General features: G+C 45.1%; 1 protein-coding gene across 1 annotated transcript; it reads right to left on the reverse strand.

Moving 5' to 3' along the window:
• Nucleotides 1-11,655: 11,655 nt before the first annotated feature.
• LOC139015783 (PRAME family member 20-like) lies at nt 11,656-13,116 on the reverse strand. Its single transcript, XM_070423499.1, has one exon. It carries the CDS (start codon nt 13,114-13,116, stop codon nt 11,656-11,658), a length of 1,461 nt encoding a protein of 486 aa, XP_070279600.1.
• Nucleotides 13,117-14,238: the final 1,122 nt, after the last annotated feature.

The raw sequence follows: 14,238 nt of genomic DNA on the forward strand, positions 1-14,238 counted from the left end.
AATATATCATTTTCAAAAATAAAACTTAAAAAAATTACCTTAAGTGAGTCTACATTTGACATGTAACATAAAAAGACAGAAAACAGAGAACTAGAGATAATATATTCATAATGTGATAAAAGTAGACTGGTATTGCATTTTAAATCTAATGTTTTAATTTTTTAAGATTTAAAACACACGTCTACTTTATGGAAGGTAAGTTCCATGTATAAAGCTAGATTAAGAAAAAAAATGGCAAGGTTGTTTAGCTGAGAAACCCTGCCCTCTTATAACACTAATTATATAGTCATTGTATTATTATCCTCTGTAGAGATTAAGCTTTTATGATGGCAGAGAGCAAATTAATGCAGAAAAGAATTTTCTGTTAACATTTCTATTTAGAAACTTTTTTTTTAACTTTTATCTAGCTATTTCCTATGCCTAGAATTCTCACCAGCTTTGCCTAATTTACTCCCAAGCCCATTGCAGTTTAAAGAAGACTCCCAGGAAATATTTTCTCATAATCCAAACTAGGTCAGGGTTTATATTTTGTGACTCTCATAATGTCACCTAGATTTCTTCATCACCTTGTTCATGCTTCTGTATGCATCTTTATTTGTGTGACTCTGACTCTACTTCCTCCTCCACACTGGGCAACTGGCACCATTGTATTTTTAATTTTCAGAAGAAAAAAAAAATATATATATATATATATACATAAACACACACATACACAGTAAAATATCCTAAAATTCCTCATTTCTTCTCAAAATCATTTCAATTTTCCCCCAGGCAATTGCTAAATGCATCTCCTGGTCTTGTTCAGTCTTAAAATAACACATTGAAATTGCCCTCTTTTCATAATCATTCCCTCTTCTGTTTTTCTCCCTCTTCTCTTTAAAACTAGCAAAAATTAGATTTTTAAAATATTCACTTCCAAATGGTACTCTGATCTGACAGCAAAAACCAGCAGCCAAGCTCCCTGAGGAAAGGATTCTTCCTCTAAGAAGGGTGTTTCTGCCACAACAATAAACTCCTTGAGGGCAGAGGACATGGAGATTTCCCTATCGTTTTTCCCCATCACTCAGCACAGTGCCAGGCCCAGCAGAGCCTCTCAATAAATACCTATGGAGTATTCATGAATAAATGATTATAAAGGAATAAATCACAATTAACAAGACCCAGTTTATGGAAAAAAGCATCATCATTTGTGGGATGGGGAGTTGTTTCATTATTTTTCTTTTGCACCAGATTGCAAAAAGCAAAAAATTAATAAGGAATAAAGGAGAAAAAAGGAAGTTGTGAAGTCTCCACTTGAGATTCACACTCCCTTTTGGAGGGTACTGAATCAGCTCTGACTATATACATAAAAGCCTACACAAATCCATGCACCGGGCCTTAGTTTAGTAATCCTGGACCTAAGGCCTTTACATTTAATTTAACACCAAATACTTAAATAAAAAACTCAAACACACACACACACACACACACACACACTGGGCTGTTATCAGCACCTTGACTTTCAGCTGCAATTCCCTCTTCACTGCCTGCTGTGTACCAGGACGGAAATTCATAAAGCATTTCTCCTTTACAGTGAGCCTAACTTACTAGTAAGCTTTCTCAGGAGAGGGCACTAGAGGAACACTGAGGACCAAGGGTTTTCTTGGTTCCGGCCACAGCACTATTGGTCAGCAACATGGATGTGAGAAAACTAGGTCGCTTTTTAACCTAGTCACACACCTAGACCCATGGCCCCTGAGCAGCACACCTGCCAGGTGATCACCTTTCTGGGCAGACGCTGACCTCTGGCTGCAGCTTTTCTGTTCCCTGGAGGTTGCTCTCTGCTTCCCCAGGGACAGTGCACCAGCTCTGACCCTGGCAACCACGCAGTGGACGCCAAGGTCTGAACACCCACCATGGGAGAGGAGGGACCTCTTTTCAAGTTTATTTTTTCTTGGATACTCTCCTTCAGCCCGAGAATTGAATCTTTTCAAATATGAGCAATAATTGCCAGGAAATCACAGCCAACCAGAAATTGAATGATTTACTTGTATCCAGTGAATTTTAAAGATCACCATGATTTTCTAAATTTATCTTTTTTAAAGAAATATTTTTTAACATGTTGACTCTTCAGTATTTTGCTTGGATGTACATTGCAGGCCTCCAAAATAAGGCTGTTAAAATGCTTCTATGATGATAAAACTGACTTGTCAGAATAAGTGATGGAACCATGCTACAATGGTTGTTTTCTTTTTTAAAAAAATACTGTTCATTATTTTTACAAATAAACTATACACTATGGCCATATCTGTGACTATGGACTTTCCAGTATTAAATAATATAGGCAATATTTCTTAGAAGTACAAAACAAGGTCAAAATTTCATTAGTGATTATCAACACCAGTAGCTATTTCTTTTTTCTACTTTTTTAAAAATCCTCACACAAAGATATTTTTTCCATTGAGTTTTAGAGAGTGGAAGGGTGAAAGAGTGGAGGGAGAGAAAGAGAAAAAAACATCAATGTGAGAGAGACACAGGAATTGGTTGCCTCCCACATACGCCCCGGCCAGGGCATAGGATCAAATCTGCAACCCAGGCATGTACCCTTGACCAGAAATTGAACCCATGACTTTTTGGTGCACAGGCCTGTGCTCTAACCACTGAGCTACCAGTCAGAGCAACAGTAACTATTTCAATGTTATTACTTTACACCTTTCTTCGCATATATTCTCCACAATCTAACATTTTTTAATGTTTGGATTACAACTGCTAGTAATAAGCTTTACAAGTTTAAAAATTGGCAGAATCCTATATGGTGACTGTGTATGTCTCTCACCTGGGCTTGAAGAAGCATTCACCGCCCTTCGGGCTTACTGATATATTATTTTAATTCTGGTGTCCGATGAATTTCCCGCCAAAATATAAGCTGGCGCGGGCAATTATTTAGGTTTCCCGTGCAAAATCAGAGTTAGTTTAAAATGCCTATATCTTTTGAAGTATGGGTTCGATTGAAATGGGTATGAAACGGTTCGCATACGCAGGTAGGTATCTTTGAAACAAATATTTGGTAATACGCAGTTACAATCGGCCCGAATTTACATGTTTCCCGCACTCCACCGCAAATCTATATGAACCGAGTTAAGACGGCTCCCGCCGAGTACGCGCAATTCACGCGAGCCGACTTAACTCGTTTCCCGCAACCCAAGTGTTAAAATGGTCTTTGATATAAAACTCATTTTTGCATTTGAGGATTCAATAACTCAACTTATGTAATTAAAGAATTTCCTTTTAATTTTCAGAACTTATAATTATCACAATGATTAATAAATTACATTATTGTTATACCCAGTAGCTCCTAGGTATCTAGTTTCTTGCCTGGCACTTCCAATTCTAAGCTTATCAGAAGTGTGAAACTTTGTAGAACAGTTCTTCCTACAATATTGCAGAACAAGTATATCTACTTTCCTCTTTTTTAAAAAAAAAATATTTACCCTTTTTTCTTTTGGTAATCTACACTAATAAAAGAGAAACATGGTAATTAGCGTACAACCGCTACCCTTTTCATTGGCTAATCAGTGAGTATATGCAAATTAGCTGTCAGCAAAGATGGCGGCTAATTTGCATACATAGGCACAATGATGGTAGGCAAAAGGGGAAAGACGGAAGAATGGTGGCAGGGCAGAAAGCCCAGCAGGCCAGGCGACACCCCTGTCAGGGGTGCTGGTGATCGCCATGGCAATCGGAGGAAGAGAGAGCCGGGGTGCAGGACCACAGGGGCCAGGGATACCAACTAGCCTGCAGTCCCCTGATCTGCGATCTTGAAGTGAGAGGTGGGGCCGCAGGCACGGCTGCACCTGCGATACCAGGTGCAGCCGTGCCTGCGGCCTGGATATGCGATCACGAAGGGAGAGGCGGTGCCACAAGCATGTTGGCACCCAGGGCATCGGGTGCAGCCGTGCCTGTGGCCCCAGATATGTGATCATGAAGGGAGGGCCGAGGTAGCAGGCATGGCAGCACCCTGAGCACTGGGTGCTGAGGTGCCTGTGGTCCCCTGATCTGAGACCGGGAAGTGAGGATGGGGTCACAGGCATGGCTACCCCTCACACAGGGTGCAGCCCCAGGGTGCAGCCGTGCCTGCAGCCCTCTGATCTGCAATGGCAAAGGGAGGGGCGGGGCCACAGACATGGCGGCACCCAGGGGACTGGGTACTGAGGTGCCTGTGGTCCCCTTATCTGAGATCAGGAAGTGAGGGGCGGGGCCACAGGCAGGGGAGATCGGGGCTGGTGGGGCAACCGCAGGGTCAGCCATCACTCATGCTCCCAACCGGCTCTCCCTGGGAGTCCGGAGTGGAGGGCGCTCTCCCTGGGAACCTGGAAATCAGCCTCCCAGGGCAACTGTGGGAAACCAAGCCTGGCGAGCCATGGAGAGGGCGACCTACCTGGAGGCCACGCAGCTTTTATAGTTCATGTTGCCCTGGATGGAGGACTGGGGGTAGCAGGGATCAGAGTCGGCCAAGTCAGACATGGAAACCCGGGTCCCGGCTGAATGACTAGAGCACATAGACTTCAATGGTCCTTGCTCACTTGCTGAGCAGCAGTCAGCCTGGACCAGGAATCAAACCCAAAACCTGACAGAATGGAACCCAAACCTTTGCTGTGGCAGAGGAGCTCCGACCCACAGCAGGGGCCAGGGCACACCAGAGGGATTTTGTTGAGGGGCCCTGATAGGCAGCACCCTGAGCAGTGGGTTAGAACCTCCTCCTGATACAGCAAGGTTGCAGGTTGGATCCCTGGTCAGGGCACAGACAAGAAGCAACCAAAGAGATCATAGTAAGTGGAACAACACACTCATGTTTCTCTCCCTTCCTCTCTCTAAAATAATCAATCAATAAAAATGAAAATAAAAAATAAACCCTCTGGCCCTAACCAGTTTGGCTCAGTGGATAGAGCATCAGCCTGTGGACTGAGGGGTCCCAGATTCAATTCTGGTCAAGGGCATATACCTTTGTTGCGGGCACATCCCCAGTAGGGGGTGTGCAGGGGGCAGTTGATCGATGTTTCTCTCTCATCGATGTTTCTCGCTCTCCATCCCTCTACCTTCCTCTCTGTAAAAATCAATAAAATATATTTTTTAAAAAATAAAAATGAACCCTCTGGCTTGCAGAGTTGCTAAAACAGTTAGAAAGCAAAGTCTCATCCCTTCCCATTCATTCAACAAATACTTCATATGCTCCTTCAATAATCACATTGGGAATGGGTGTTTGTTTGTTTTGGTTAATCCTCACCTGAGGACATTTTTGCATTGATTTTTTTTTGTTTATTTATTTATTTTTTTACAGAGAGTGGGAGGGAGGGAGAAAGACAGAAACTAATATGAGAGACATCAAATGGTTGTCTCTTGCTGAATCCCCGACCAGGGCCCTGGATTAAGCCGGCAACCCAGGTATATGTCTTCAATTGGAATCCAACCTGGTACCCTTCAGTCTGCCTGCAAAAGCACTATCCACTGAAGGAAACCAGCATTTTTTTTCTTTTTAAGTCCTACTCTAAGGATATGTTTTTTCATTGATTCTAGAGAGAGAGGAAGGGAGAGGGAAAGAGAAAGAGAAACATTGATCAGTTGCCCAAGCAACCCACAACCTGTGTATGTGCCCTCACCTGGAATGGAACTCATGACCCTTTGATGTGTGGGAGGACACTCTAACTACTGATCCACACCAACCAGGGCCTGGAGCTACAATGAGTTCTCTCAGGGGGGCTGCTGCTCATCCAGAAGCCGGGCTCATGGCTGGTGAGTGCAGCAGCGGTGGCAGGACTGAGGAGCAGCGAGCCGAGTGGTAGGGAGCAGCAAGCAGGCGGGCGTTAAGGAGCAAGGGGTCCCAGACTGTGAGAGGGCACAGGCAGGGCTGAGGGATTCACCCCACCCCCAGTGCATGAATTTCGTGCACCGGGCCTCTACTCTACACTAATAAAAGAGAAATATGGTAATTAGCATATGACCGCTACCCTTCCCATTGGCTAATCAACATATCCTTATGCAAATTAACTGTTAGCCAAGATGGCAGCCAGCAGCCATGCACTGAAGCGAGCAGGGAGGCTTGCTTGCTTCAGTGACTATGAACTCCAATGTTCCCCACCTAACTTGCCAGCCTCTCAGCAGCAACTCTAAGCAACTATGTACTATGTTGCAAATAAGAAGCTAAACAAAACCCCAGAAAGCCAGACCGCAACATTGTATCGATGTTTTCAGCAGCGAAGCCTCAGAGCTAAAGCTGGCCCAGAATAAAAAAAAAACAAAGAAAGAAAACAAGGAGTGGTTGGGAGCTTCAGTCACTCGCCACCCGGAAAACAGCCCTCAGCCCCTCACCCAGGCTGGCCAGGCACCAGAGTGGGGACCCCCACCCTGATCCAGGACACCCTTCAGGGCAAACCAGCCAGCCCCTACCAAAGAAACAGGCATCTATTCTATATAGTAAAAGGGTAATATGCCTCCCAGCACCGGGATCAGTGTGACAGGGGGCAGCGCCCAAACCCCTTGATCGCCCTGCGGCTCTGTTCGTGACAGAGGAAGGTGCCCCAACCCCCTGATCAGCCCTGCTCTGTGCCTGATAGGGGGGAGCTCCCCACTCCCCTAATTGCTCTGCAGCTCTGTGTTTGACTGGATGCAGCGCACCAACCCCTACCCCCACATGGGCCCTGCTCTGAGTGTGACAGGGTAGAGCCATAACCTCCCCATTGGCCTGCCCTGAGTGTGACATGGTGCACCGCCCCAACCCCCTGATGGGCCCTGCTCTGTGCGTGACAAGGGGGAGCTCCCCAACCCCCTGATCGACCCTGCTCTGTGTGTGAGAGGGTATGGAGCCCCAACCCCCCTGATTGGCTCTGCTCTGTGCATGACAGGGGGTGGCGCCGCAACCTCCCCATCGACCTTGCCTTGAGTGTGACAGGGGGCGGTGCCCCAACCCCCCAATCGGCCCTACCCTGAGCGTGACTGAGGGTGGCATCACAACCTCCCAATCCACCCTGCTCTGTGCATGACAGGGGGCAGGGCCCCAACTCCCCAATCAGCCCTGCTCTGAGCCTGACCCGGGGCTGCACTTAGGGATTGGACCTGCCCTCTGCCACCCGGGAGCAGGCCTAAGCCAGCAGGTCATTATCTCCCGAGGGGTCCCTGACTGCGAGAGGGCACAGGCCGGGCTGGGGGACCCCCTTCTCGCCCCCCCCCCCAAGTGCACAAATTTTTGTGCACCGGGCCTCTAGTCCTATATAATAAAGAGGTAATATGCAAATTAACCCTCATTCTCTCACAAGATGGCTGCCTACGACCTGCAGGGTGGTTAGTGAGGGACAACAAAACAACTGAACAGCAGGCTTCATGGGGCAATCAGGCTGGTGGGGAGGGTGGCATGAAGGATGACCAGACTGGCATGGAGGGCCATTGGGGGCAACCAGGATGGCAGAGGTACAGTTTGGGGCAACCAGGCTAGCACGGGGTGGGGGGTCAGTTAGGGGCAAGCAGGCAGGCAGGCAGGCAGGCGAGCGGTTAGGAGCCAGCATCCAGGATTTTGAGAGGGATCCCGGATTGGAGAGGGTGCAGGCTTGGCTGAAGGGATCCTCCCTCCCCCAACCCCTCATGCAAGAATTTCGTGCACCAGGCCTCTAGTGTATGCATAAAATAAAATTTACCATTTTTGCCACTTTTAAGAATCTAGTTCAAATATATCCACATGGCTTTGCAACCATTCCCACCATCCATCTCCAGGATGTTTTTATCTGAAAATATTCACCAAAATGTTACAAACTGAAACACTGTACTCATTAAACAGTAACTCCCCATTCCCTTCCTTTTGATCTTTACACACTATTTTCCAACCTGTATTTTTCTAGTCAACAAAAGACCATGGGCATTATTCCATGACAATAACCATATGGACAGGGCCATGGACCCTGGTACATTCCAATTTATACTCATCCTGAGTTCTCTTCCATTAGAGCAATAACACAGAGTCTTATATAAAGCCATGCGTTCACTTCTCTGTCACCCAGAAGGATTTTGAACTTCATAAGTATAGAGCTCAGCTCTTACTCAAATGTTTATCTTTGGCCACTCATAGTGCCTGGCAGGTGGTAAGTGACCTATAGATGTGTACTGAGTGAATAAATTACTGAATGAAGCAGGGATATCAGTTCCTTGGACTGAGGAACAAAAGATGCTGTCACTGCAGGTTCCGGGCAACAAGCTCAGAAAAACAAATTACATTCAGTTAGTGAATACCTAAGGCCAGGGGTTTCACAGTGTAAATAACGAGGCACACTACGGTTTCATCGCATGCTTATTAACTGTCTGCAGAATCTTATTCTTGCCACCATAGGGAGTGTACACAGGAAATCAGTCATAGGATGGGGTGGGGAGAGTGTGAGATGTGCCAAGCACTGGGGGTGCTAGGTGGTGGGATCCACAGTGACTCATTCATGGGTAATTGTCTAACTCAGTTTCTCCAGGGTGTCCCCGTCTGTGGCCAAAGTGGATGGACATTTCAGGCTCTAGAACAGTGATGGTGAACATATTGAGCTCGGCGTGTCAAAATTTTGAAAAGCACTAACTTAACTCTGGTGTTGTGTCACATATAGAAATATTCATAATTTTTTTTTGATATTTGCAACCATAGTAAAAAAAAAAGATTTATATTTTTGATATTTATTTTATATATTTAAATGCCATTTAACAAAGAAAAATCAACCAAAAACATGTATAAAATGAGCAAAAACAGAAAAGCAATGTACATTTAGGAAAAATAATAATAAAAACAATGATAATCAAATGGTACGAAAACTAGAAATTAGTGACTTTTTTGGTGCTGAAGTTTGTCTACTAATTCTTTGATTGCAGGTTCATACTTGGTGCACTTCAAGGCCAAGCAAGCGCCACTAACTTTATCTGTTAGCCAATTTCTTTGTTTGTTTTAATGTTATTTAATGCTGAGAACAAAGTTTCATAAAAATATGTTGATGAAAAAACTGTTAGCAAGGCCATCGCTAGATTTTTTATGTCGCTAAAAGTGTCAGGTACTCTGTTCTAAGCACTCAAAATTTCTTGTTTGAAGTTGCACTCTTCTTCATTATTCCAACAATTTTGTTCCAGATTTTCAAGTTTCAACCTCAAGTCGACAAACACATGAGTCCAAATGCTACCTTTAAAATCTGCAAGTTGCATCTCTAAATAGTCAATTTGCATCCATTGGAAATCCTTTAATTTCAAAGTACTGTAAACAACTACATCTGGATACTTAATTATTTTAATGGTCTGTTCTAGGCTTCTAAATTGGTCGAATCTATGCTGAACTATTCAAATAATGAGTTTACTATATTCTGGTACATAAGTATGGACTCCATTACACTCATTGTAGTGGCCTTTTCAAAATACTTTTTAATCCGAGGAAAATACTTATAAATTTTAGTTTCAATATCTCGTTTGAAAATTTTAAGTTTATTTTCAAAAGATTTGATGTATCCAAACATAACGTCAATACTTTTGCCAAAACCTTGTAATTTTAAGTTCAGTTCATTCATATGAACAGAGAGATCTGTAAAAAACATCAAATTGCTGACCCACTTAAGATCATCGATCTGAGGAAAGTTTGCCAGATCCTTATTCTTAATAAATACTGTAATTTCTTCAAAGCACTCTACAAATCGCTCAAGTACTTTACCTCGACTCAGCCATCTCACATTATTGAACATCAGTAGTCCACTGTAGGTTGAATCAACTTCCTGTAAAAGTGCAATAAATTCTCGCTTGTGAAGGGGTCGAGAAGCTATAAAATTCACAATTTTTGTTACACTTGACATTAAATCATTCAATTCTGAGAATCCCGATTTGGCACACAACACCTCCTGATGGATAATGCAATGAAAAGGTACAAGTGGATGTCTAATAGCTTCCACAAACAATTTCAGGAATCCCACATTTTTCCCGCCATATTTGGTGCCCCATCTGTTGTGACTGACACAATTTTAGAGATATCAATGTTTAGGTCACTGAATGTTTTTATAACAACCTTACGTATTTCATTTCCTGATGTACTTATTGGCACTGATTTTAACTTTATCAACTCTTCTCTCATTGTGAGACCATCAGAATATCTAGCAATAATGGCCAACCGAGCATTTGATGTGACATCAGTAGTTTCATCAAGAGAAATAAAAAAATATTTACAACTACTTAAGTCTTTTTTAATTGATGTTGTACGTTTTTGTTAAGATCTATTATTCTGTCTTTGATAGTATTTCTACTGAGTAGTAACTCAGAAATCTTTTAATAGTATCATCTTTATTTTTCATATCATGAAATAGAGCTGGTGCACATCTTAGTTAATGCTGAGGTGTATGGTTGTAAAGGAATGATCAGAAATAAAGGAATTCCTTAAGAAATTCTCCGTCTCTGAGGGCTTTTCCATGCTGAGCTATGGGGTGAGAAATACAGTTACTTGCTCATGTTAATTTGTAGAGCATCTTACAAATTTAATGATGGAATTTGATTGACTTTTATAGAGGTGTAGCTGCCTAGAAATGTATTCCTTCCTTTCATCGATACTTTTTTTCAAGAGCAGACAATGATTAGTTTCAAAATGTCTCTTTACATTCTATGTTCTGCTTACTACTGTGTTTTTTTTTTTTTTGGCCTTTGCAATTGTCTTTTTTTCTTTTTTTAAAAAATTGTTTTATTGCTTAAAGTATTACAAAGGGTATTACATATGTCTCCTTACCTCCCCCACCCCCCAGCCCTTGACAATCCCCTGGCCTCCCCCACCCCCCAGTGTCTTATGTCCATTGGTTATGCTTATATGCATGCATACAAGTCCTTTGGTTGATCTCTTACCCCCCTGCCCCGCCCCCCCCCCCCCCACTCTCCCCAGCCTTCCTGCTGCAGTTTGACAATCTGTCTGAGTCAGCTCTGCCTCTGTATCTATTTTTGTTCATAAGTTTGTAATGGTCTTTATTATCCATGAATGAGTGAGATCATGTGGTATTGTTCCTTCATTGACTGGCTTATTTCACTTAGCATAATGCTCTCCAGTTCATCCATGCCATTGCAAATGGTAAGAGTTTCTTCTTTTTTACAGCAGCATAGTATTGCATCGTGTAGATGTACCACAGTTTTCTAATCCATTCATCTACTGATGGGCACTTAGGCTGTTTCCAGATCTTAGCTATGGTGAATTGTGCTGCTATGAACATATGGGTGCATATATCCTTTCTGACTGGTGTTTCTGGTTTCTTGGGATATATTCCTGGAAGTGGGATCAGAAATTGTCTTTATTTCTGATCATTCCTTTACAACCATACACCTCAGCATTAACTCCCACACAAGCAGCTAGAGCACAACTCCCCCCCAACCCCCCCCCCCCCACCCCCGGAAAGCTAATCAGATTCTTATTTCTGATTCTAGGACACTTGCCCCTTGAGGTCCCATGAACTCCCCAAGATTTGCCCCTGTAATCGTGGACCTGGGCTTGGTCCCTTCCTTTCCGCATTCACAGGAGCATTAATCTGGAATGTGGGTCCCCCTGCATAATGCACCGTCTTCTATATTACAGCTTCCAAGGCCCCAGAACAAAGCTTTTGCTGAGTGATCCCACTGAGCAGGGTCATTACAGGGGCACAGCATGGCTACAGGTCATGAAAATGCCACGTCATAAATGTCACTGTTGCTGCATGTGTGACAGCACTTGCTGTAAAGATAGATGGTCCTGGGCTGTGCTAACTCCCTCAGTATCGCCTTGAGCTCAGCCCGGATCTGGGCAAGTCTCTCCTCATTGACGATCCCCTGGATCCTGTAACATTCACGAGGGATGGGGTACAGCTCGAGCTCTAAATTGCACAGATCGGCTGTGTGGCACAGCAGCTTCTCCACGGTGGCCACGGAAAAGTTGTTCATAGAGATGGTGAAATCCCTGAGCTGCTGACAGCGGCTCAGGACAGGTAGGATGGCCTCGACTTGGGAGTCTCCCATCCCACAGTTATCTAGGCCCAGGACCTGGAGGGTGGGTGCCACTGCCTCCAGCAGAGCTCGGAGGGCCTCAAGACTAAAATCCTCGAGGCTGAGGCGAAACAGATGCAGGGACTTCAGCTGCCTGAGGTTCGGGCACTGGAACAGGTGTGTCAGGTCTGAATGCGTCAGCATCTGGCAATGTGTTATGGAGAGATTGTCCAAGGGGGTCTGCAGGCACCTGAGCATCTGGTCCACACAGCCTTGGAGGAAGGAGGGATAATCCATGTTGAGGTCCCGGAGGTGCCACAGCCTGAGCATCTGAGAGAGGAATTGGGAAAAGGATCGCTGCTCCTCCTGCTGTTTCCTCTCCCAATCCTCTTCCTCTTCCCACTCCTGCTCCTCTGCCAACACGTGAATGTGGGAGAGAGAGAGTCTCTGCAGGTTACTCATCTGACCCAGGTAAAGAGCAAACGTCCCCAGGGTGGGCAGGTCCCAGGTGCAGTTCACTTCCACCTCCTGGATGCAGTCCAGCTTCACCCTATCCAGGACCTCGCTGAGCCTCTGGGAGGGCACCTCAGAAATCCTCAGCGCCTTGCAGCACAGGTGTAGCAACCCTTCCCTCTGCTGGGCCCACTGGATGATGTACTTGAGAAACTCATCCCTGTCGTCCCTTTCATTGAAGTTAAGGTCTAGGAACACCTCCAAGGGAGCCAAGGGGTGCTCCTGTTTGGGGCTGGAGCTGTGCACAGCCACTGGTACTTTCTGTGAGCAATTCCAGGTGCTGTCTCCACACCACATTCTCCAGAAGTTGGTACCTGTGCTCCTTAAATCCAGCACCCGCAGTTTCCATCTCCTGGGCCGAACCTCCTGGGCAAGCAGAATGTCAAGCCCATCCAACACGGCTTTTAAGACCATGAGCCCAGGCAGCTGCAGCAGGCCCCCTAGAGGGAGGACAGTGAAGGGCCAGGCCTGCACCATCGCCTTCAGGGGCTCCAGGATTCTCCTGCGGTAGGCCTGAATGAACAGCGGCGGGAAGAGCTCAGCTGGCAGGTAGTCCAGAGCTGCGATGGCCGAGGCCTGGTCCCACAGCAGGATCTCTCCTGCCAGCTGCAGGAGTGTGGGTGGGGTCTGGCTGTCCATCTTCATGGTGCTCAGAAAGGAATCCTTCTGAAACGTCTGCTGTGACTGGGTTTGCTGAGGCTCAGATCTCAGACCTGGTGGAGAAGCAGGGCACTGACTGCAGAGCTGGAGGACTCTGAATCCTCCTCTGGTGCCTGAGGTTTTTATACACCTTCTCAAAAGTTAACATCCAATCAGAAACCTCAGACTCCACCCCTTAATCTTATTAGGATTATTTCCTCTCTCCAGATTAATGGATTGAGAGAAAGTTAGGGAGGGGCTAGGTTGAGGCCTGTCTCATTGATTCCTTCCACAGACACTGACTGAGGTTGACTGATGGTCCCCAGTTGTCATCCTCAGTGTGAGACAGTGAAGCTGTTTTGGGGTCCAACCCCAGCAGGTCCAGGGGTCCCCAAAGGTGTGGACGGAGTTGGCGAAGAAGGAATGACACGGAGACAGTGTTCAGTTGATCAGCAGCCTAGCCAGGATCTCTAGCCAGGTTCTCCAGCCAAGTTTTGTGTTTTATTTTCTTGTTACATCTGTATTTATACCAGTTGATTATAATCCTATCAGTTTCTATTCCAAAGGTTAGGGCGTTTCTTATCTCCATTCCAGGGAGTAAAGATTTTGTAGCTTAAGGGTGATTATTTGTAGTTAAAGGGATTAACTACCTGCCTTTAGTTAAGGGGTTTTATTCCCTTCCTTATTTCATGGAAAAATCCCTACCTGGGGAAACAACCTTTCCCTGAGAGGTGACCTTGGTTAAAACACATAGCACCAAGAAGGTGAGCAAACATATTATGAATAGTATGCCATATATGCCAGGTCCCTTGAAACATATGCTGTGCAGATGTTTCTTCCCTGCAGCAACTATGTAAAGCAGCAAGGATGGACCGGCTTCCAGCAAAGGTGTAATGGGTTCCTGATGTTAAATAGGAAAAAACACAACCTGAGAGCATGGTGGCTGGAGGTCTTTGGCCGCATTAGAGTACTCCAAATGTATCCACAGTTAAGCAGCCAACACCCACAGCTGACACCATTTGGTGTCATCCCCAAAGAAAACAAATGAAATGTGTCCATGCATCAAGGGAGGTTTTATGTCAGGTGCCATAGCAGATCATGAGCTCCACAGGGATTGAGGGGTGGGCA

Source organism: Myotis yumanensis, unplaced genomic scaffold, assembly GCF_028538775.1.
Source record: "Myotis yumanensis isolate MYYU_CA2020_CCGP unplaced genomic scaffold, mMyoYum1.0.hap1 SCAF_8, whole genome shotgun sequence".
Taxonomy (NCBI): domain Eukaryota; kingdom Metazoa; phylum Chordata; class Mammalia; order Chiroptera; family Vespertilionidae; genus Myotis; species Myotis yumanensis.